At 49.3% G+C, this 23,002-nt stretch overlaps 1 protein-coding gene across 4 annotated transcripts in view; it reads left to right on the forward strand.

Annotated features, from left to right (window-relative positions):
- CCDC85A (coiled-coil domain containing 85A) overlaps window positions 1–23,002 on the forward strand; it is a 56,445-nt gene that overhangs the window by 24,176 nt on the left and 9,267 nt on the right. For 2 of the 4 annotated variants that reach the window (XM_027728169.2, XM_027728170.2), the window contains exon 3: window positions 16,884–16,960. The exons of the other annotated variants lie outside the window; for them this stretch is intronic. In XM_027728169.2, coding sequence (XP_027583970.1) covers window positions 16,884–16,960 — 77 coding nt within the window. The remainder of the gene's footprint in view (window positions 1–16,883; window positions 16,961–23,002) is intronic. 4 annotated transcript variants of the gene reach the window in all.

Raw genomic sequence — 23,002 nt, forward strand, 5'->3', positions numbered from 1 at the left:
CCCACCCTGAGGGTGCTGGGATTTGGAGTCTGTGAGCACTGAACACTTATTTTAGTGCCAGTGGATGGTTGGAATGAGGGAATTTGGAAGTAGGAACTTTGTTTAGGCTGCACATGCAGAGATAACACCACCACAGTTCTCTGTACGTTCTGCATGCACAGCTAAAAAAAATTATTCCCCCTTCCTTTCCTCATGAACTCACCCACTCCTCTTTCCCTCCCCTGGCTACTTAGCAGCTCTGGTTTATTTTATTTACCTTAAAGTGAATAGATTGAAATGAAAAATCAGATTGGAAGGGACTAAGTGAATGCTTTTGCCTTGCAGTTTGCTGCAGGACACAGGTTGGGTCACGTGGAGGAATTTGAATTCTGGAGTAGAAGCGAGTGAAGGTCGGTGGGGGCTGCCATTTGTCATTGAGCTGCAGGTGTAATAAAGCCCAGACAATGGGTGAGGACGTTATCACTCTCAGGGTGATAAAGTCTGCCTGGAAAGAGCTGCTCCAGCCTTTGAAATCACAGAACTGCCCAATTGCAAACAAACCCCACGGAACACTGGGAGTTCTTATGATTTTTATCTCTTTTGTTTTGTGGTGCTCAATATCCTGCCCTTTATTGAACCACCCGAGGGATGGACAGTGAGGATCCAGGACTCCTCTCTGGGGGGGTTTCTCTGGGTGTAGCACAAGCAACTGTCCCCTGTTTGGTGCCCATTAGCTCAGGGGTGTGGGATAAATCTGATTTATCGGAGCACCAGGAGACCCTGCGGAGAGATGAGCGGCGCTTTGGAGTGGATTCTAGGTCACAGGGGGGGTTTTTTGATTTCATTTTATTTTATTTTACTTCTTAAGGTACAAATTTAGAAACTCATTAAAGCTTTGTCCTCGTGGATTAGACATACTTAAAACAACTGCAGGATTTTCTCTGAAGGATATGATAGAATTTGTTGACAAGATTAAGGACAGGCGAGCGGTGTCATCAAAGTCAGTGAGGAGCTTCACTGGTAAAGGGCTTTGGGTCTGGCCTTGAGAACTTCGCAAAAAAAGGAAAAACCAGGTTATTTTACTTCTTTCCTAGGCAATAATTCATTGCTACTTCCTAATAGCAACCATGGGCATTGATGTCCCATGGATTTCTGTGTGGTGGTTTAGAAGACTAATTTTACAAATGGCTGTACAACTACCATCAGGCAAACAGTTGTTATGAGCAGGTACTTTTTGCAGCTTAATTTTGTTTAAGCTTTTTTTTTTTTTTAAATCCAAATATCTGTAAGATTGCAAAATGGAAAAAAAAAATCCATATCTAGCTCAGATTGCTGAGAAATCTTTGGGAAAATTGGTTTAGAAAGCATTTTAAAAAGATGGACACAGCTCTGCAGTGTTGACTGTGTAATTCTAAATATAATTCCAAATCCTATTAGTTCTAAATACAGTTTCATGAAAAGAGAAGGAAGCTCAGGGAGAAATATAACTGCATGGGATAAATGGGTCTCTTAACTACATTCTGCATGGAGCTTCCCTGCCCTGAATTTTTAATCTTCCCTCAAGTGCTAGATCTCTCTTCAGCAGTTTCTTTTTAGAGTAACACCTCAGCCAGGGGAACGTGGGAGTGATAATCTCCAAGTCCCATTTCTGGAGGTTCCCAACTCAAACACTGCTGGGGGAGGTCTCTGCTGTCCTGCTGGGAAGTTTGGCTCTTCCATCACCTGCACTCGGGGCTGTGGCATTTGCACCCAAATTACTGCATCAGCAGCTGCTGCTCTGCGTTTGCAGTGCCCTCGTTTCCCCCATCCCTCTGTAGAAGTTATTTTAGTGGCAGTTATTTGTTAGGGTCATGTAACTGTTACCTTTCCTTGGGGACAAGGAGGTCCCCTGGGTTCTGGGTGAGTTGAAGCTGCTGGTTTCAGACACTGCTGTAAACTCACTACAGACTCTTCTGTGAGAGGAAAAATTGCTGTTTACTACACTGCCAGTTCAGGGCTTTAAAACATGTGTTTGAGGCTATTTTCAGGGAACTCATTGTTTATTTAAGGTACCTGTTAATATCTCCTGAATTATTCAGCTCGTTTAAATTTGCCACAGGACACAGATCCCTTTTCCATGAGAAACCTGGTACTGCAGGGCAAGGGCAAGGCTCAGTCACTTCCTGGCAGGTCTGGATTTAAGGAGCAGAGTCAGGGATTTGAGACACAGGGGAGTCATGGATCTCAGATAACTCTCTCTTCTTGCTCCTTTTGGCTTTTACAACTTGTTGTGGCTTTGATGTGAAATGCCTGCAAACTGCCAAATTTAGTTTTTCCTTGTGGCTTGAGCAGGAGCAGGTTGGCTCTGGGGGCAGAAAAAGGGAGCAGTGGAGAGGTCCTGTGATTTTCTGACACAGAAGCCAGAGAGAAAGTAAGGAACACAAAGCTTTTCCTGCAATTTTAGGGAAAATTGCTTCTCTCCACACCAGCTTGCACTGATGAATTCCAGTACAGAAATCAGGACCAAATTTTCCCTCCAAATCAGGACCAAATGAATGCCCCCGTGCATTAATTATGTTATCCATGCAGCTTCCCATCGTGGCTCTGTAGGATGGGGCTGGGTCATTACAGAAAAGAAATGTCATGGTCATTCCTCCCACAGTGGTCACTGCCTTTGTGACACTGCCAGAAAGAGAAGCCTTTAAAAGGAAATGCCACCAGGGAGGGAAAATGCCAATCAGGGAGTGACTAATCTTTGAAATGAACTCAGTAACCAGGCGTTTTCTCTCTGGAGGTGGGAAGAGGCTCCAGGAGGAATTATGGGCAGTTCCCGTTTCGGAAGGAGCTCTTGGAAGGGTTATGAGTTACTCCTTTAACACAACAGGCCTGGTAGGGGCAGGCTGTGGGGGACAATCACTGAGGTAGGGGCAAGCTGTGGGGGACAATCACTGAAAACACCCCTGGAAAGCCTCTGGACATCAGAGTTTGAAGTTATGGCCAAGTCCAGCCTCATCTTGTGCTGGATTATCCTGGAAAAACAGCACCAAAATGAAACCTTCAGAGTGAAAAGGCATGAAAAGGAGGTCTTGAAAATGGACTTTTGCTACGCTTCTGAAACTTGTCCTCTGACTTTTCCTTGCAACAGGATCTGACTTCACAGGAATGTTATTTTTGTGGTTTTTTTTTTTATTATTTTAAAAAAAATTGTTTTGCTTAAAGAAATCATAATCTTTACTCTTCCTTCACACGGCCCTGACCTGGCTGCCTTTTTCAAAGCATATTTCCCTTCTGTGGGTCCTCCAGCTGCAAAAATAGACCATGTGAATGTCTGCCCCAGGGGCAAAGTGATGCTTCTGGGTGTGAGGTTGAACAATGTGCATATTTATGCAGCTGATAAACATGTCACAGAAAGGAGATGTGTTTGACAAGGAGAGAGGAGCAACGTTTCAAGGCCGTGGAGGCAAATGTCCACTCTCACTGCTTTCCATGGGCTTCCAGGGATTTCTGTTGGCACATCTCTAAGTGCTCACGTTAGTAGTTGTGCTGATGGATGAGATGAAGATCTAAGGGAGTTGCAGTGTAAGGAAAGTGCTTATTTATTAATTCTCAGCCTCAGAAATCATCAGGCAATGAGAGCAGTGAGGCTGGGATAAAATCTGTTGTGAGCCTTAGTGAGAATTTCTTCAAGTGAACCCAGAGTAAAAGCTGAGAGAGGACTGAGGAGTTGTTAATTGCTTGTCTTCATGAAGAGAGAAATCACGTTTAAAATTGTCCATGCATCATTTGTTCTGATGCAGTAAGCAAAAACGATATAAAAGTAATTTTATTGGGGAGAAAAAGTAATTAACCTGTCCTGTTCCCATGAACCAGAGGGAGTTGTGCTGGGGCCAGCAATCCCCCCTCTGCTGATGTGCTGTGGCATTATGGAAACTGCACTCCAGTCACACATTTTCAGTTGAATGTGGCCCGAGCTCGCTGAGGGTGTGAGGATTGTTAAGGGTGACATTTCAAATAAACATGACTTTTGTGCACTCCTGCCACAGAGGAGCTTTAACAAATGAGTGACAGATGGGAAACAACCTCACAGTTAGGAAAGACGGCTTGTAAAATCTGGGTGTTCGAGTGACAACATCCCTAATTTCTCTTAGGCTTGGTTAACTTTTCCATTGTGGTTCATGGGGCCAGGAGGACTTAATTGCAGTGTGAAGTGTGCTCTGTTGGGCTGGGCTTCAGTGGGAAGTGTGCAAGGTCTCTGCAAGTCTGGAGCAGCAAGAGCAGCAGGTGAAAGCCAATTAGTGGTGGAAAGTGTGAGCTGCACAATTAGCAGGTGAAGGCTGGTGCCTGGGAAGTGACTTGGAGCACGATGGGCTGATAACAGTGATATCGAACCCCAGGCTGCGGGAGAAGGGAAGGAGCCCTGCCCTGTGTTTACAGCTGGCTGGGGCACGAGGGGGAGCCCAAATTATCCTTATTTCTGGTCCCATCTTCAGGGGTTTCAATGGGCTGATATGTCAGTTCTGGAAAGGAGGAATCCGGCGCCCCTGGGGTTCCTGTGACCCACCAAGGTCCAGCAGCATCCCCACAGGGAGCAGGGAGTGTGCGGCCTGACCTCTGCTCAGCATGGGGATCACCAGCCCCCAGGAACTTCTGTGTCCATCCCCCCGAACCAGACACACCAGCAGTGCAGACACACGGTGGCTGTCCCTCTCTCTGTGCCCAGCAGCACAGCGAGCCTGCAGTTTGCTGCCCTGGTGCTGCTGTGCCCGGGGCTCCTTCCCCGTGCCCTGGGAGCAGCAGCCTTGCCTTGGCCGGGCTGTGTCCGAGCTCCCGGTGCTCCCGTATCCGTCACCTCCCAAATTCCATGGCCCGTTCTGTGCCCCGTGCAGGGGAAGTGCTCCGGTGGCACTGACCCGGCAGGGGTGGCACTGACCCAGCGGGGGTGGCACTGACCCAGCGGGGGTGGCACTGACCCGGCAGGGGTGGCACTGACCCAGCGGGGGTGGCACTGACCCAGCGGGGGTGGCACTGACCCAGCGGGGGTGGCACGGCAGCCGCTGGCACAGATACGCATCAGCAACGGGAAGTGCAGCTCAAAGTGCCTTTTCTGTTGTGCCAGGCGTTCCCTGGGAATGATGGACCGGCTGCTTATGGAATACAGGGTCTCTAACAGGCTGGGGGGGCAAACAGGGGGTGTGTCTGATGGGGTTAGTGGCACGTTTAACCCAGTGTGAGACACTGCTGAGTCAATAGTCTGGTTTTTTCGGATCAAAGTGACTTTGGCTCGACATGTGATCCGTTCAATGCACTAAATGAACTGTAGGTTGTGTGGGTTTGATCCACTGTTTCAGCAGGGAAAGGAATCTAATTTGGGAAGAGTTGCAATGTGCAGTATAGGACATGATTTTTTACAGCATGTGACGTGAAGTTTCCTCAGATACGATCCCCAAGCAGTAAATAATAACTCGCAAAGACATTTCCCCAGAATATCACCACTTACTACAGAAGCTGAGAAAACTTTGAGTTTCCATCTTATTTTCCAAACCTGAATCCAAAGGACAAACATCTTTTTCCTGTAAAGACATTAATGTGACTCAGCAGGTTTGATTGAATGTTCTTACCACACAAAGATAAAAGACTATGGAAAGAGGTTAAGGGGAGGGCTGAATCTTAGTGGGAAAAGCATCTTGTGACTTCAGGAGCATTTTTAAGGTTGATACTCAAATCCCAAATGTCCTGCATTAGTCCTAGGTCAGTGTGTTACCCTTTGAGCAGTGCTGTGTCTCTGGTTGAGGACTAGGAAAAGTGGTTGGGATGGTAAAGCAGTTGGTGACTGTGGTGAGGTGCACTGTTCCTGGGAAATCCCTGATCACCTGGGAATTATGCACTGAGACAGCTGTTGTTGCAGTACGGCACTTAACAAGGGTGGGGTCGGAAGAGCTTTCAACAAAAACCACTTTTAATGTCTTTATTTTATGGTTCTGAAACATCCTTTGTTGCCAGCTGAGGAAAGAAATGGCTTTGGTGGCCCAGGCAGTGGGTATTTTTTGGGCTCTGACAAGAGCAAAGCAGGAGTTGACACTGAATGGTGAGAACTGCTGAAACAAAATTGGCTCTTGCCAACATTTAACATCTTGATGCTCAAGGGGTTGTAGACTTTCTTTGGAGGTAATGGATGGCAAGGAAAAACCCACCTTCTTTTGCAGGGAATTCTTTGCCACCACATAAGAAACACCGTGTTTGTGTCAAGAACAGGGCAGTAAAGATAAGGTGCTTTTCTGGAAATAAGGTTGTTGATGGTTACTCACTTCCTGTGATTGGACTTTCCCAAAGAAGGTCTGCATTCCTTGGACTTCCACAGTAAGGGATTTGTCTCACTTGTTAGTTCAAACTGGGGTCAAGCTTCCTTTCCCTGACTCTGCCTCCCTCTCCTTCTCTTTTCCCTTCTGAAGGCTTCAGATCCAGGTGTGAGTCTCTCCCATGGTTTGTAACCAGAAGATCTAATCCTTTTGAGACCTGACCCTTGAATCTCAGAGTCTGGGACAGAGCAGTAGTTTGTGCTTAACACCAGTGTCAGGATTTTTACCAGACCATCAAATGTCCTTGGTGAGGGCAGCAATCAGCCAGCAAACCTGGAAGTTAACACGACTTCCCAGCTTCCTTGGATCATCGGCTAAAGGAAGGGCTTGATTAAGAGCAGGAAAAGCCCGTGGCTTTCTCTGGAGCTGCCACAGCAGCACTTTCCTTGCTGCCCTGCCAGTGTAAATTGTCCCTGCTGCTGACTGTGGAGCCAGGCCCTGGGTCAGCACACAACAAATGCTCTCAGCAGAACTCAGCCAGCCGTGGCAGCTGCCTCTGCAAGCATTCCCTTAACACGGGAAACCTGGGAATGTCGGGAGTCTTTGGACAAGCAGGTGGAGACCGAGATGGAAAAACTCACTGCTGCTTCCCAGCCTTGGATGTGGGTTAGAGATGTGTTAAAAGCCTTTGTCTCTTCTGCCTTTTTGTAAGAGTGGGACAAAAAAAAAGGTACAAACAAACCAAACCAGCACTGGGTGGTGAGTGCTGAAGGAAAGGTTGTTCCACCTGCCCAAGAAAGAGCAGGATGGCCGTGCCCTGCCAGCGGCTGGCACGGAGGTGTGGAGCACTCAGGGGCTGCCCTGCCCCACAGTCCTGCTGGAAATGTGTTTATGCTGCAGGAAAGGAAAGCTTATAATTTTCCTGAGCTCCTGGCACGTTCCCAGGAAGACGTTGTTTTGTGTGTCAGCTCCTCCTGGAGTCGGTGTGTCGTAATCCCTGTGCTGGAAGAATGGCAGGAAAGGACATTCCTGTCAGTCTCCACTCCCCTGCTCTGGGATTTTTCTGTGAGTCTGCCTTGGGACTGGGAGTTTGTGTGGAGTTTGTGAGCAGCAGGAGCTGAGGGCAGGTCTCTGGCACACTCGGGTGAGACCAGGAATGGTTGTTTCCATCTGGGAAATACCAAACAGAAAATCCTGAGCTGGAAAGGACTCGCTTTGTGTCAGATTCAGGGACTGCTCACACCTGTGTCACGACAAATCCTGGTGCCACAGTGGCAGTTCCATCCCTGTGCAGAGCAGGTGGATGCAGGAAGTGTCAGGGGATGTTCTCCAGGGGAGGTTTTCCAGCTGGGGCCGATGGGTTTCCTTCTGCTGCGGTGTCAGTAACGCAGGTCTGCTCCTGCTGCTTCCTCAGGGAAAGCAGGGCTGTCCTGAGGAATGGCAGGCAGGAAGGCAGAGGGATTGGGGCTGGTTGTCAGGCTTCACAAAGCACACAAAATATGTAACCCTCCTGCAATAAGTTATTCCTACGGATCATGTGCAAAGTCACACGAAAAATCTCGTTCATAAACTTAATTTTGGCCCAGTTGTGTTTTTTGCCAAATTTTTCTGCAGAGGAAAAAGCCCACAGACTTCTTTTGACCGTATCCACTTCCAGCGGCGAGGAGGAAACCAGGCATTCCTGGAATTATTATCAGAATTCCTTTGTCTCAGCGGGGCAGGAAGCCAGGCTGCATTGTTTCAATAGCATTTTTCTAGCCTTAAACCTGCCAGGCTGTCTATATGTCTCAATTTTCTCCCGAAATTTGGGGAAGCTGTGTGCATTTTGTTACAGCAGCTGCCCTGGCAGCTCATTTATACACTGATTTTACCTTCCTTGCCCTCAGCACTGGAGTGTGTGAGCTCATCCCTGTGTAATGAAATAGCAGGTAGGCTGCTTTGGGTTGTCTGTTTAACGTGACTTGCTGTGGTCATACATATATAATATAATCTGATTTGTAATCCTCCCTGACTGTGTAACTTGCAGTTTTCCCTCAGTTTGGAGTTACAGTCACGTCTGTCTTTTATTGCCTAGAACTCTGGGAATAATTAGGGCTTTTTATCCTCATTCTAGAAAGTCTCGGGAGATCCAGCCCTACTGCAGCTGCTGGGAGAGCGAAGTGTCAGTGTTTGCTCTTTTTCTAGAATTTATTCTGTTTCAGATTCATTGTTGGTGTTAATCAGCCCTGAGAGCTGTGCCTGTGCTGCTCAGGGAGTGCCTGGATCTGCCTGCTGAGGGGGCACGGGTGTTTGTCCCTGTAATCCCATACAGGAGCTTCCCAGTGGCCAGACCGAAATCCTGGGAACAGGAGGGCAGGGAGTGAGTGGAAAGCTCTCCCCTCACATGCACATGTCCACACAAACGTGAGTTTTGGGTCTGACTCATTTCTCTGCGTGTGCTGGGTGACCCAAGAGGGACCTGATGCTGGAGGGGCAATCAGTGCCCCTCGGGAGGTGTCAGCCCCTCTCCCTGTGCCCAGGGCAGGGTCAGTCCTGGACTGCTCTGTGCAAACCTCAGTGAAGGGCAGCACAGCTGCCAACAGCCTGTGTGCCCCAAGCCCTCAGCTGTTTGTGTGTTTAGGGAGAGGACATGCAGGAATTGCTTTGCCATCAGCGAGGGAGCAGGAGGTGAACAGAGACCGTGGTGGAAGGGTCTGTTTGGTTCTCGGGTGCACATCAGCAGCTGGGACAGCTCTGGCTTGGGCTGCTCCCTGTGTCTGCTGAGCTCTGTCTGCCTGTCAAAGGCCCTGGAACACAGCAGTGTATCCCTGAAAACGGGCACAGGGGACTGGAAAACTTGAGGAATTGTTGCAACTGCCTATTTACCATTTGCAGGTTCTGGAGCACTCCCTGCTTTTGGCTGATTCCGTCCCCGGGGGGTTAAATGGTGCCTCAAACATAACAAGGAGATGCAAATGATGCAGGGGCATCATTCCCTGTGTTTGAGACAGAGGGAGACCTGTGGATTCAGGAATGGCTGTGCTGGGTCGTGTTGGCCACAGGGATGTGGAAACCATTCCACATTGAAGTCCTTGAGTTAGGGCTGCTTAGAGAGAGAGCTGTGTCTTTCTCCTAAATGTTTGGGAAGGTTAGTACAGCAAAGACACTCCATTAACCTCTTCAATTAGGAATGTGTTCCCATCACATTAAATCCTAAGGGAGCTGCCACATCTGCTGTCCCAGCATCTGCTCAACCTCTGTGGGCTCACTGGAGGAATCTTTGGTGCTGACCAGGAAATGGGCAGTTGGGTGTTGAATGTGCTGACCTGGGAAATCTCAGCTGGTTTTGGTTCCAAAGGCATTGCAGATCCGTGATCAGCAGACAGGGAAAGGGAACACAAGAGGCTCAGCCACCATTGGCCATGTCTGGGAGGTAAATGGTTATAAATCATTAATTCTGTACATTTATGGCAGGTAAATACATCTAGTGCAGCCCATATACATGTGCTGGGGTTTGTTATCTGTGTTCGAGGTCACTTTTAAGTTATTAGTGTCTTAATCAGCATCATGTTAATGTATCACTGCAATAACTGTGCAAAGGGACTCAGACACTGTCTGTGTGGTGCATTTGGCTTCCTCTGAAGCCCCGACAAAACACAGGTTCCCATGTTTTGTGCCTCTCCCAAGTGTTGTTCTGAGTCAGTCAATGATGAGGGTTTGTGTCTGTGTGTTTTCCCAAAATCAGCCCCAGCCTCGGGTTGGTTGTAAGGCCCAGCAGTGTAGGATGCAGCCGTAGGAATCTCAGGGAAAAATGCGGGTTTAGGGTGGAGTGAGTGTCTCACTGTGTGAACAGGGAAACGTGTCCCCTTTGGAGCCGTGAGGGAGCAGCCCAGCTCTCCTGCTGGCACACAGGCTGTGTCAGTACCTGCACGGTGACAGCCTTACACTGGTGCACTTTTGGCTCAAACACCGTGTTGTTTGAACACTTCTTTTCATTCTCCCTTCCCCAGTCAGCCCAAAAAGCCCTTGCAGAGGGGTTGGGGGCTGTTCCCACAGCCTTTCCCTGTGCTGTTGTGCAGCTGCCAGCTGAAATGGAGAGCTCATTTCTCCTCGGAACGAGGTTCTGTGCTGAGGCTGCTGGTGCAGGAGTTTTACCAAATGCTCGTGTCTCCTGCCCTAATTGCGAGCAGGCTCAGCAGGGAGAGGCGGGGGCTGTCACACGGGGGCTCTTTAATGGGCTGTGGGAAGCAAGAGGGTGGTTTCAGTCTCCAGGACGTGTTTAATCTTGTAACATCTCTTACTGCGTTTAATAGCCTGGCCTAATCTTAATCACTCTGTGTAGAGAAATTAATCCAGACCCCTCTTTTGTCCTGATAATGTTAAATCTGCACTGCCTTTGCCCAGGTTGGCCTGTCTTCCTCTGGCACTTGCCCAGCCTCTGCTCCTGCCTGGTCCTGGGAATGCTCCCATGGCTCCTCACAGAGAGGGATAATGGGATAAATCTCTCCCTCAGAGACCTACTGGTTTTAGTAGTTTTCCCTGCTGTGTTTCCCTGTAATATCCATCCTCTAATAAGACACTCAGGATTTTGGGGAGGATATTCTCCCACCTCTTTCCAGGGTTTAAGAGTGAGTGTGACAGACTCCTGACCCCCTCAGCAGCTTTTCCTGCACCCTGAGGCAGCAGAGTGTCACAGATAATGGCTGAATTAACCCCTGCTGTCTCCTTGGGCTGTTGTTATGGGATGCTGTTCCCCTGGAGGCTGGGTGTGCTGGCATTGCTCTGCACATGGGAGGTGCTGTGGCCACGGGGCCACAGCTCCGGGTCCTTCCCAGCCCTTGCCTTGCCATCCAAACTTCCCCCCCATCAAACCAGCACAGGAACTGTTGGTTTCACTCCCAGGAGGAGGAGGGAGAGGCTGGGTTGGCTGTTCCTCGCCGTACTCCTGTGGTTATTGATCTCTGGGGGAGTTCCGGCATTTGTTTTGCAGGTGGAGCAAAGAGAAGTTGTTCAGTGGTTCGATGGTTGGGTGCTGTGAGAGCTGCTATTTCTGTGCTCTCGGGAGCACCCTCTGGGTGTGGGACTGAGTCACACAAACAGCAGCCCATGAAAGGGGAGTTGCAGGTTGGGCAGCTGCCTCCCAGAGAGGCAGGAGATGAGCATTGCAGTGATCCATGAGTTTGGAGCAGTTCTGAGTTGCTGGAGGTGAACTACAGTTCCATGTGAAAGAAGGGTCGCTGTGAGCATCTGTGGGGAGTCGTGAGGTTCAGGAGGGACCTTTAGTGCACATATTTGGCACCTCAGTCAGTTTGAGCCTCTGCTTTTTGCACAAATATTGCTGTTGCTGGGAAGCTTTATATTTTCATTTATAGGTGGGTTTTTGTCCAATTTCTACTGCAAATGGTTGTTTAAAAGGGGTACAGCACTACTGGGAGAAGCTGGAGGGAGCTCTGTAGTGTCACAGTGCAGGAGGGCACAGAACACCCCTCTCCCCTTGTGCTGTGTTTCCAGTCCAGGGGGCTGTTCCTGCCCTGGGGACACTCCTAATGAGCAAAGGACAGTGTGGTGGCACGGGGACAAACCCCAGCAGTTGAGTAAATGGAGCCCACAGAGATTTTCCCAATCATAAACCACGTGAATCAATACCAGACCAAGCTGGCAGCCAGTGGGAAAGGCTTCAGCAAGAGCATAATGGGTTTGATTTTCTCTGTTTCCATCAATACCGTGGCAAATGCATTTAGCAGGGGCTGAAGGGGAGCTAATGGGACATCAAACAGCCCAGCAAGGAGAGCTTTGTCACCTCCAGCACCACAACAGCCCAACAACCCAGGGTGAGGGTTAGAGCAGAGCATCAGTGTGGCAGTGCCAGCCAGCTGTTTGCAGGACTGTGACCTCAGCTGACACCAGCAGCCTTTGGAGGTGCCCCTCTATCAAACCCTTTCTGCTCTATGAGACTTCTTTAAACCTTTTTTCTAAAAGTTTTTTATTTTTTCCAAATGAATTCAACTGGAAAGTTTGTTGCACCCTAAAGCTAAATGTGCAACAAACCCTCCAGCCTAAATCAGTGCTGTTCTGAAGTGGACTCCACACTGTGTTTGTAGTAGGCTGTGTCACAGGCAGCACTGGGGTGCCCTCAGGTGTGCCCTGGGTAGCTCAGGAGCAGTGAGAGCCCTTTGCCTTCCCTTTGCCTGCATTCAGTTCTGACACACTCACTGAACAAGCTCAGCTTAGTTCATTATATTTTTAATTAAAGTCAGGAAGTGCTGGATCTGTAATCCCAAGGAATCTCAGTTTGGGATTGGAGGATTTCAAACAACAGCACTGTTGAGGATTGCAACCACTGTGGTGTTTGCTGCCCCAAAACTTCCTGAGAATATGTGCCTTGGTCGTAAGCAGCTCCTAAATATTCTGGTGAGCTTAATAAAACCTCGCCTTGGGCAAACCTCTCTCTTTCTACATGATAGCACTAATCCTAATGTGGCTGCACTTTAATAAGGAGTTCTCCAGCACTTCTTCAGCAGGGCTGTTATGTAAGATGTGCAACCCTAACGGGAAATTACAGAAGACAGGGCTAAAAATGACCTTTGGAGGTCGCCTGATCCTGCCAAGGGGAGCTGGGACGCTGCCAGAGCCAAGGCTGGTTGGTGCAGGGGGTGGCAATGGGTGTCCACACAAACCCAGCAGGGCCAGGTTGGGTTGTTCATGTTCAAACAAGGCAGCTGGAAGGGCATGGATGGCTGGGATAACATGTTCCAGCCATGAATGCTAATACTGAGGTAATTAAATCAGCTGCCTGGGAATGACAGGGCAGGGAGATGGTTTGTGTGGCACTGGATCTGCTAGTTAGCATGGAGAGCCTTTCCTGAACATATGGAGCTGTCAGGGAATTCTGGGAGGCTTTAAAACAGCCCTTGCACAGCCTTGGTTTTCATCTGCCATTCATGGAAGGTTTATTTGGTTTTCATTGTGGGGTGCTGGGTGTGGATTTGAATGACCAAAATCTGATGTAATCTATATTAAATTTAATAATAATAATACAATTATTAAATTCCTGCCAACACAGTGCAGAAAGAGCAGCATGACCAATGGCTCTCTCTGCTGGAGCTGATATACCTGAACCAAACCTTCATTGCCACACATCAAAGTATCCCTACACACAACACCCTCAATTTTTTGCTGAGGTGAATCGTTGGCAGTTCCCCTCCTTTACAGCCTCAGTGTTTAAAATGTGCAGCTTGGGCTGTGCCAGCTCTCCAGATCCTGGAGACCTCCCTCAGGAACACGAACACCCAACAGAGCTGAGCTGGTGGCAGCAGAAAGTGCTGCTGTTCATGAAATCCAGGTGAATTTTGCATTATCCTGGCATCCTGTTTTCCCATTTTCTGGCCTTGAGATGCAAGGACTGGCTGGTGCTGCTTCTGGCCAGGTGTTGGATCTCCTGCTCTTTCTTTCCCCCAAATACTACTCTGGGCATTAGGTAAAATCCCTTCCTCCTTTCACACTGGGCTCGGTATCGAGCTCATCTGAACAGGCAGAAGGGGAGGTTGAACCCTGAAGTTTTTTCTTTCTGTGGAGTTCTCTTCCAGGTGCTTTGCAGGGATCTCCCAGGTGGGCAGAGAACCTCAGAGTTTAGGTTCTTCAATGCAACTCCCAATGCAGGGAGTTGCAACCCTCCAAAGAAAGTATTAAACCATCAGAATGTAACATGACATCCTCGAGCATTCTGAAACAGCAGAGGATAATCTGGCTTAAAGGACATGATGAATTCCTTGGTAGACTGGGATCAGGCTCAGGCTCAGTCACACAAAACCGGGTAAAGCCAATGCACAAATGTGCCTTTGGCAGCAACACAAGTGTCTGATAACGTCTGACATAACCCCAAAATATCTGCAAGCTTCAAGAGCGGGGATGTCAAAGGGAACAGAGATCAGCTACGTAAATATTGATGTTCCCTTACGACATGTTGGAGTGATGGATGTGGAGACGGGGGATTGTCACTGCATTTCCCTAAAAGCAAGATATTTGATATTTCTGTGTCTCCAATACTTTCTCTCCCTGTCTCCAGGCTGATTAAGAATAGATGGATCATATAGGTCTTCTCATAAATACTTTTAGATGCAACTTTTGGTTTGGTTGGGTTTTTTAAGGTTTGGTGCCAGTGTTTCACTTTGTGTGTTTTCAATTCCTCCATCTCTTATGTCCTTGGCTGACTTCTCTGCTCATTTTCCCCTCTAAGCTTGTGGCATCACAGCATAAATATATTAACAGATCCTGAAATATATATATGTGTCTAGTCTATGCGTCAGGAAGACTCACATAAGTTAGGATTTGCTTGCTCAACCCTTTGGTAGATGGCCTAATTTCCCCTTTTAATCAGATTACAGGAGGAGCTTTAAAGAACTGTTTCACACTTCAGGAGGGTTAACCAAAGGCTCAGCTGGTGGGAGCTGGCACTGGGAGGTTGGGGAATGAGGCAGAGCTGGGTGGTTTGGAGCAACAGAGAGCCCAGCTCTGGGCTCCCAGTGCAGAAATAAAAGTAAGAGACAGATTTTGCCAAGAGGTGCCTCATCTGAGGAGCTGAGAAATGGGAAACCAGAAAACTAGAAAAGATAAAGAGTTGAAGAGAGTCTAGGAGGGAGTTTTCATGGAGTGGGCTCAGTGGGAACTGGGCTGGAGCATGAAGTCTGAGCCCGAGCTCACCTGGCTGTGCACTGGTGACCACGGAATTTAGAGCTGGCAGTGCCAGCCGAAGTGCTGGGCCAGCCCCTCGGAAAAGATGGGTCCTCAGGAACCATGCCGTGTGGGAACCAGCAGGGAGGAGAGGAGGATGTGCTGGGAGCTGCTGCTCCTGCTAACCAGCGAGCTGAGAGGGAGCTCCTGCCCGGAGTGCCTGTGCTGGGAAGGCGCTGATGTGCTGGGAGGGGCCCTGTCGTGTGCAGTTAATTGAATAAGCTGTTCCTCTCCCAAGTGCTCATCCGAGCCGGGCTCAGGGCTCTCCAGAGATGCCCCATCACCAGCTAGGAAAGGCCTGATGCAGCAGAGCGAGCAGAACCTCACTTCACCTCCTTCCCTCTAATTGCACAGGCTATTTTTGATCCAGGGCCGGGCTGGGCTTTAATCAGCTCTGACAAATGACTGTGTGTTATCTCCATGTTGTGTAAATTCCCATGCATATTTTACCTTCTGCAGTCTCTAAGAGCAGTAAGTGACACCTTGATCCCCATCTCCTTTGTTTTACGGGCAGGCTGGAGTAGTGATGAGATAGCACAGGAAACTCGTGCCCAAATTCATCTGCCAGTCTAAACCAGTGAGCAGCTCTGGTGTCAGTGCAGCTTTGCAGGGCTGTATCAGCTGGCACTGCTGCCCCCATACCCATGGATTCCAGACCAGTAATTATAACTGTGCTAATTATGTGGCAGGATGAGCTCAAATGTGTGACAGGAACTGACATCTCCGAGAAAGTTGAGTGGATCACTGAGTCAGGAGTGAGAGCATGGTGGGATTCCACACACGAGCGAGAGGCACAGCACTTTTCCTGCACTGAGAAAGTACCTTTTTTCCTTAGAAGATATGTTTTTTCTTACCCCTGAGTGCTGTGTTCCCAGACACTCATCTCTCTCAGACACAGGACTTTAACAGCAGAATTTCTGAGTGACCTCAGAAATGTGTGATGGTGAAGCTCTCGGGTGCTTTCAGGGGTGGATCAGGGATCTCTTCTTACAGCAAGTTCTTGGGAGCAGCCTGGGAGTGACTCCTGTTGTTCACGGCCAAGCAAAGGCTGGCCCTGTGTGGGTCCAGGAGCTGCTGGTGAACAGAGCTGGGCTTTGCTCTGTGTCCAAGCTCCCAGATCACAGCAGGGCAGAGGGAGCATGTCCCTGCCTGTGTGGGGACAGCAGGACAGCAGGTGTGCCCTGAGGAGGGCGTGCTGTGCCCCAGGGTGTCAGCGTGGTGACTGTCAGCCACGCTCCTGGCCCCCGGGCCCTGGGGACACACAGCTGGCTGCCAGCCCCCAGGGACACACAGCTGGCTGCCAGCCCTGGGGACACACACAGCTGGCTGCCAGCCCCCAGGGACACACAGCTGGCTGCCAGCCCCCAGGGACACACAGCTGGCTGCCAGCCCCCAGGGACACACAGCTGGCTGCCAGCCCCCAGGGACACACAGCTGGCTGCCAGCCCCGCTCTGGCTGTGCCAGCCTGTCGTGGCAGAGCTGGGGTGCAGCCTGTGTGCTGCCCAGCTGCCCTGCAGGGCTGTGTGTGCCCCCAGGCGCTGTGTGAGGGGCCCTCTGGCTGTGACCCCTCCAGAAGGACAGCTTTCAGGGTGACTTGGGATAATGCATTATCCTTGGGGAGCGTTGCCAACATGCAGTCCAAGCTCGCAGAGCTCAGGGGGTGGGTTGGAAGGACTCAGGGCTGTGTTGCTTTGTCCAAGTGCAGCAGTTCAGAATGACAAGCAGCGAGGAGCTCACTAATTCCAGCATCAGCACTGTTTGTGCTGCCCTGAGAGGAGCAGAGCAGGGTGTTCCCTGGACACTGGAGAGGGGCAGTCTGCTGTGAGTGCAGTCAGGATGTGGCCCAGGCTGTGGCACCAGTGAACACAAGCAGATCTCTGTGGATAATACGAGTCTTTTTTTCTGTTTTGATTTTTTAGAATCAACCTTGTCCTATGTTAGGCAGCTGGAGGCCAGAGTAAGACAGCTGGAGGAGGAAAATCGCATGCTGCCCCAGGTGGGTGACTTCTGCTGTGGGATCAGGAGCTGGCAGGGAGAGAGCCCTGCTCCAGTCCCTGTGCCGGGGAGAGGATCAGGATTCCTTGGCATCCCCACCTCTAAACTCTCAGATAACAAGGCCCCTCGTTCATTTTGCTCCTGTGTGAGTGGGGGATTGATTTAAGGCCATGACAATGCTTTCTGTAATTTTTTTTCCTTTGCAGGAGTTATTACCTTGCTAGAAAAACTCCCTGGAGGCCCCTGCTTATAATTAATTAACTGGCAGGTTGAAAATCACACTGAACTGACCCTTTGCACTCTGGTTTTACCCCAAGAGCTTCTTGTTAAAATATCAGCTACTTTGGATAGTTAACCAAAATATTTGGCTCTAAAAATGCAAATGCTATAAGTAATAATAGCTGTGTTATATTATTTTTAATCCTTTGAGGGATATATTAGAAACGTAAATGCAAGACTGAAATTAAATTAAATAAATAAGCAAATATGAAGTTAAAGGGTTTTTCAAATATGGTTTTAAAAAAAAAATTAGTAGTTCATTAAAAATGAGTGGAAGACACTTGTAACTTTTCAGATCTGCACATACTTACTAGAACATATTTCTCTTATATTTCATTAAATAAGCCTTAGAAAAATCCATAACTCCATAAAATCCATGACAGTTGGAAGGGCCTCTGCAGCTCTTTGCTGGGTGACCTTGAGCAGTTCACTTCTCTCTACCCTAATTTTTGGATCTGGAAAAGAGGGACAGCAAGAAATGTCTGTCCATTAACATGTGAACAGTCTTCAGTAGGAAAGACAAAGGTTGATCCTCGGTGACAAAGAATATTCTTTTCTCTTCAAGAATGTTTTTCAAGGCAAATGTTTTGTCTTGGGCCTGGAATGACACCAGGGGATAAATTGTGCAGAACATTCCTGGTGTGCAAACCCCTTGGAAGTGGCTGTGTGTTCTGTGTTTGTTTGTCTGGGTCGGAGGTGCTCAGGTGGAACCCCACAAAATGCATTCCCAGATCCTACTGAAGGCTGGAACACCCACACTGTGGGCACGGAGTTCAGTGAAAATGCCTTGGCTGGGGAGCCAAAACCAGAAAGTAGTGCTTGGGAGAAGTCATTGGAACAAAAATGTGCTGCTGGTGAGGTTTGAAAGGCAGAGTCAGGTGGGCAAAGTGCTCCTGGGTTTGAAGGACCCAGCTCGGAGCTGGGCTCGTGAGGGGTTTGGCTGCACAGGAATCTGGGGCAGAGCCCTGAAAAATCTCCTGGTGTCTCTGGATACTTCATTCTAAGAAATAAGGAGTGATGAGGGTTCACATTTCCTGGCATAGCTTACCTTTCCTCCGAAGAAAGGGATGGCTCTGGGGAGAGGAAGGAAATGCAGCTTATTCCGACTTCGCATCCGATCCCCTGGACGTTCCCTTTGCCCGAGTTAGTTCTGGGGGTTGTTGTTCCTGTGAGTACCACCCTGAACGTGCTCTCAGTGCTGATCAGGCCCTGCCCCAAAGACAAGGATGCACGATGGGAATGCATCAGCTCCTGGCACTGGTTCCATTCCATACAATGGGAGAAATGGGAATTTGTTGGGCGTGAAGCCAAACCAAGTGCTCCTGACAAATGAACTGCAAAGCTACAATGAGCTCCACAAGTGGGGAAGGTTTCTGGTGCAGCCCTTGCTCAGTTCCAGTGCTGTGCCTTCCAATGTCAGCAGGGCCTCAGTGATTGAGGCCTTTGGCCTTTTGCCTTTTGCACAGCCCCTCTTTGGCGGGGGCTGGAGCACTGGGAGGGGTTGGGAATTGCAGGATTGCCCTTGGTAGGAGAGAGGTGACGACTCACTCCTGTGACACCTCTGCTCAGTCTGCACTGAAGAGCCCTGGCCTTGGCCCAGGCTTTTTCCTCTCCTCCTGCCACACTTTCCTTCTTTTCCCTCTCTGCTTTCAATATCCTTTCTTTTCCTCCTCTTCTGCTTTCTGTCTCTCATGAAAATGCACTGACACATTTGCTGACACCTCTTCAGGCAGATCTCTCCCTTCCTCTGTCACTTAGGAGTGGTCCTTTCCCAATTTCTTTTGCTGTGCTTATCTCTCTCCATATGTATTAATTCGGGTTTTTTTTCTTTCCAAAACCCCACAGACCTCTAATGTAAAGGTTTTATTAATATTTAGTGGCAAGAACATTTCCAGAGAAAATGGTTTCACGTGCTGCCCTCCCTGTTCCAGTGGAATCTGAGTTGTAGCTCACTCTGCTGTACCCAAGGGCTGCTTTGTCAGGGGAATTGCAGAACCACCACTGAGTCAATATTTTAGTTTGATCAGGTAATAGGAAAGGCATAAAAACGGGACTATCCACTGGAGCCTGTTACTGTCTCCCTGTGCTGCACAGCTGTGGCTCAGGGCAGAGGGGTGGCTCTAAGGAGGAGCCATGGACGGGGTGTGGGTTTACCGTGTTCCTGAGAGCTGCTCTTTTGTTGTTGTGGATTGAGTTTTGCAGCTAACATTCAACAAATATGTGGTGTGAGCAATGCTCCAGCCAGGGATGGGCTGTGGGCTCTGGCTGACCCTCAAAGCCTCCCTGCTGCTGCACCTTGTCCCAGCAGAACCCAGAGCCCATGTGTGCCATGATGAGCACACTCAGCAATAACTCAGCAAACAGGCAGGGACCCAGCCATGGATTTGGATCCCATTGACACTCCCTGGGCTGTGACAGACCTGCTGTGTCAGGGAGTGACCTCAGCTGGTGAGCACAGGGCTGTCCTCCCAGCCCTGCCGGGGGTGTGACTGCTGGCCCTGGTGGGGCCGGGGAAGCCAGCTCAGGGACTGGCAGCCACACCTCAGCTGGAGATAACCTGGAATTTTTGTAGGAGCAGTGTTTCAGGGCTATGGAAATGTGGACATCTGTCATACAGCGACAGTGAATGCATTTGCAAAGAGAAACTTGGCAAGTCACCCAATTCAAATTGCTTCGCTTGGTATTTGTTTCAGGGGAGGAGGGAGCAGGAGGCAGGGATGGAGAACTGACAGACATTCCCCCTTCCAACTCTTTGTCCTTGTAATTCAGCTTCCCCCCTCAGTGATGGGAAGGGAAGGGAAGCACTGCCAGGGTGCTGCAGACAAGCTGCCAGTGGAGGCTGGAATCAGGGAGCTGAGCTCCTGCTCCCACAGCCCAGGCCCAAAGCCATGAGGCTGAACCAGAGCCCTTTGCTCCCTCTCTGCTGCCTTTGTTCCCTGTTCTTTCCTTTCCACGTCTTTTGGTCCTTTTCCATCTGCTTTTGTCGTCCCTCTTTCATTTGCACTGTTGCTTCAGGCACTCTTTTGGCGTTTTGCATCCTTGCTCTCAGTTTCCAGGCCTGGAATGTTTACCTGGGAAATGGCAGGTGTAACACTTAGGCACACACTGCTTTATTTCTAAGCTGTTCCAACCCTTTCCATTTCCTTCTTTCTTCCCCCTTCATTGGATTATCATGTTTTTTTTCAACCCATTCCCAAATATTTCAAAAACCTTTTGCTGAGATCTGTGTTTTTTATTTTCCCTCTGTATGACGTGGTTTTAATTATAAATCTAATTAGAAGATGGGAACTGTTTGGTTAGTGGGGTTTTTTTTGTAAAATCTGTGTCACTCACAGCCCAACACTGCTTGTCTCCTCCCTTCCGCAGAATAGGGAATCCTCCAACCAAAATGTAATTAAAACACATTGAACAAACTCATGTTTCCTAATCATGTCATCAAATATTTGCTGAAAGAGAGTAAAGTAAGAGCATCCACCCACCCAGTTCTCTCATGTGCTCTCATCCTCAGTTTGAATTAAAAGGTCATTAACAGAGGACTTCAGTTCCCAGCAGCCGAGGCTCTCACAGTCTTTGTTCCAGGGTGTCCATCGTAGTTGGCAAAAGCTCATGGGTTTGATGTTACCAAGGTACAAATTCAAGCAAAACCTGGTGTACAGAGAGTTGCAGTGCAGGGAGTACAGATATTTTTTGTTCCAAAAGTCTGGAGTTGCTTTGCACTCCTGATTTTCTAGCAGACTCCACCAGATCTGACAGATTTAAAATGCTGGTGGTCTTTGTGTGGCCTCCACAGTTCGGAGCTGTCACAGCCCAGGACCTTTTTCTCTTCCATATTTGTTATCAAAGGAGGTTTCTGGAGGGAATTCCCTGCTGGCACTGGCTGTCTCTGAGGGTGTGCAGCCACCAATGGCTTTGGCCACTCAGCAATCTGAGCGTGCCTCAAACCCGCTCTGAGGGCGTGTGGATTTTGGCAGCAGTGTCCTAGAGGGGTTTCTCCTGAGCTCTTTGAGAACAGGTGAAAAGCTACAGCATTTGAAAATTGTGTATTTTAATTGACAGGAGCATTCCCTAAGAGAATTGTTGCTGTTCTTTAAGTGCATTATTAATCCAGCAGAGCAGTTACCGCTTTCTGCTTTTCCTCTCTCCTGCCGGTTGGAAACAAGCTGACAAACACAGCCTGTGTTTGCTTGGAGCTTTACAGGGAAATTGAGGGCTGAGGAAATCAGAAAAACGCTTTGAAAATCAGGTAGTGATTGAGCTGGCGTGGCAGTTACCCAGCAGGAAGGATGTACTTCCCAGGAAACCACTTGCCTGTGGGATAAGAGACTGCTGGAGAACGAGGTCCTGTGTGTTTGCTGAGGGTGAGTGAACAGAGGAAAACCCTGTTCTCTTGGAAGCTTTGGTGGGGTGACTGAGTGTCCTCAGGGCAGGCATGGGCTGTGTTTTCCCCTCCTTGGCTCTCCCCCATTTCCTCCGGAGGGGCTGGAAGACACAATCCCCCTGGCTTGGGTTGGCACTACAGTGGTTTTCATTCAGGACTGTCCTTACCAACAATGCAGATGGAAAAAATGAAGTTTTCTACTGGCTTAAGTAGCAAAGCTCCTGGTTAATTCTTTCCCTGTTCCACACAGGAGTCTTTATTCTACCCGTGCCCAGGACACAGTGCAGGGTTTGCCTCTGGCACTGGGGCAAAATGGCCTGAGCAGCCTCAACATTTTGCACTCAGTGTGAGTGGGATGGTGAATTCCCATTCCTCTGGGCTTTTCGGGAGGTGAGATTACAGGGTCGAGTCAGGTGTCCTGTGCTTTCCATTCCCTGGAGTCTGTATTAGTGTTAGATTTGGTGTAGATTTACTCCTGACAGAAAATGATGTGCACAGCCAGTGATCTCACTCTTATCCCGCTGGGAAGCCATGCCCAGGGTGTGCTGTGGGTTTTACCTGCTCCCTGCAGAGGTGTGATCTGCACAGAGGACACATCAGACAACACCAAACTGTGCTGGACCTCGGGCACCAGGGCTGGGCAGGGCAGCAGGGAAGGGTGGCTGCAGAGGAGAAGCAAAAAGGTCAGTTATTTCTCAGGTGCAGGTGTCGTGCAGTGCTGTTTGTTCCCAGTTCCTCAGGATGGTTACAGCTCACACAGATTCCAGCAGTGTGGAGCCCTGTCTGGTTTGGTTCCACTTCCACAGCTTTGTTCCTGGATATTAAAGGAAAAGCTCTGTCACAGGGGACACCTCCCTCCAGTGGCTGAGTGCAGGGGCTGTGTGTGGAGCCAGGGAAGAGGAGGGAGGGAGCAGCATCTCTCATCCCCCAAGGCCCCTTGGGCAAAGTGCCTTTTCCTCCTGTTTGGCTTCCCTGCCTCAGGAGCTCATCAGGAGTGCTGGGCTGTCTCCAGCCCCACAGGGCCCACCTCCAGGCTGGTTCCATCCCCATCATCTGCTGCAATAATCTTCCCCCAAAGAAGCAGAAGCTGTGCTGCCTCAGTGGAGCAGCCTCACCTGAGATGAGAAGCCCCTGAGCCTGAGATGGGCCTTCAGGGCTGCAAAATCTGCCTTATTTTTAAAGAAAAGCTCGTGTCCCTTATCGAGGACAGAAGGAGAAGGATGTCCACGGGGGAAATACTAATTTTCAATCTCCTCCCAACATGTGCTGAGAACACTGACTGCTTGAAGCAGTGTGTTCACAAGTGTTTCATTCTCATGAAGGGAGGCAGAAATGTGCTGCATATGGCACAGAGGAGCTGTGGAGGACACACAGTGCCTGGAGCAG

The sequence above is a fragment of the Pipra filicauda genome, unplaced genomic scaffold (assembly GCF_003945595.2).
Source record: "Pipra filicauda isolate LSUMZ 115617 unplaced genomic scaffold, ASM394559v2 scaffold118_size2161507_pilon, whole genome shotgun sequence".
Lineage (NCBI taxonomy): Eukaryota > Metazoa > Chordata > Aves > Passeriformes > Pipridae > Pipra > Pipra filicauda.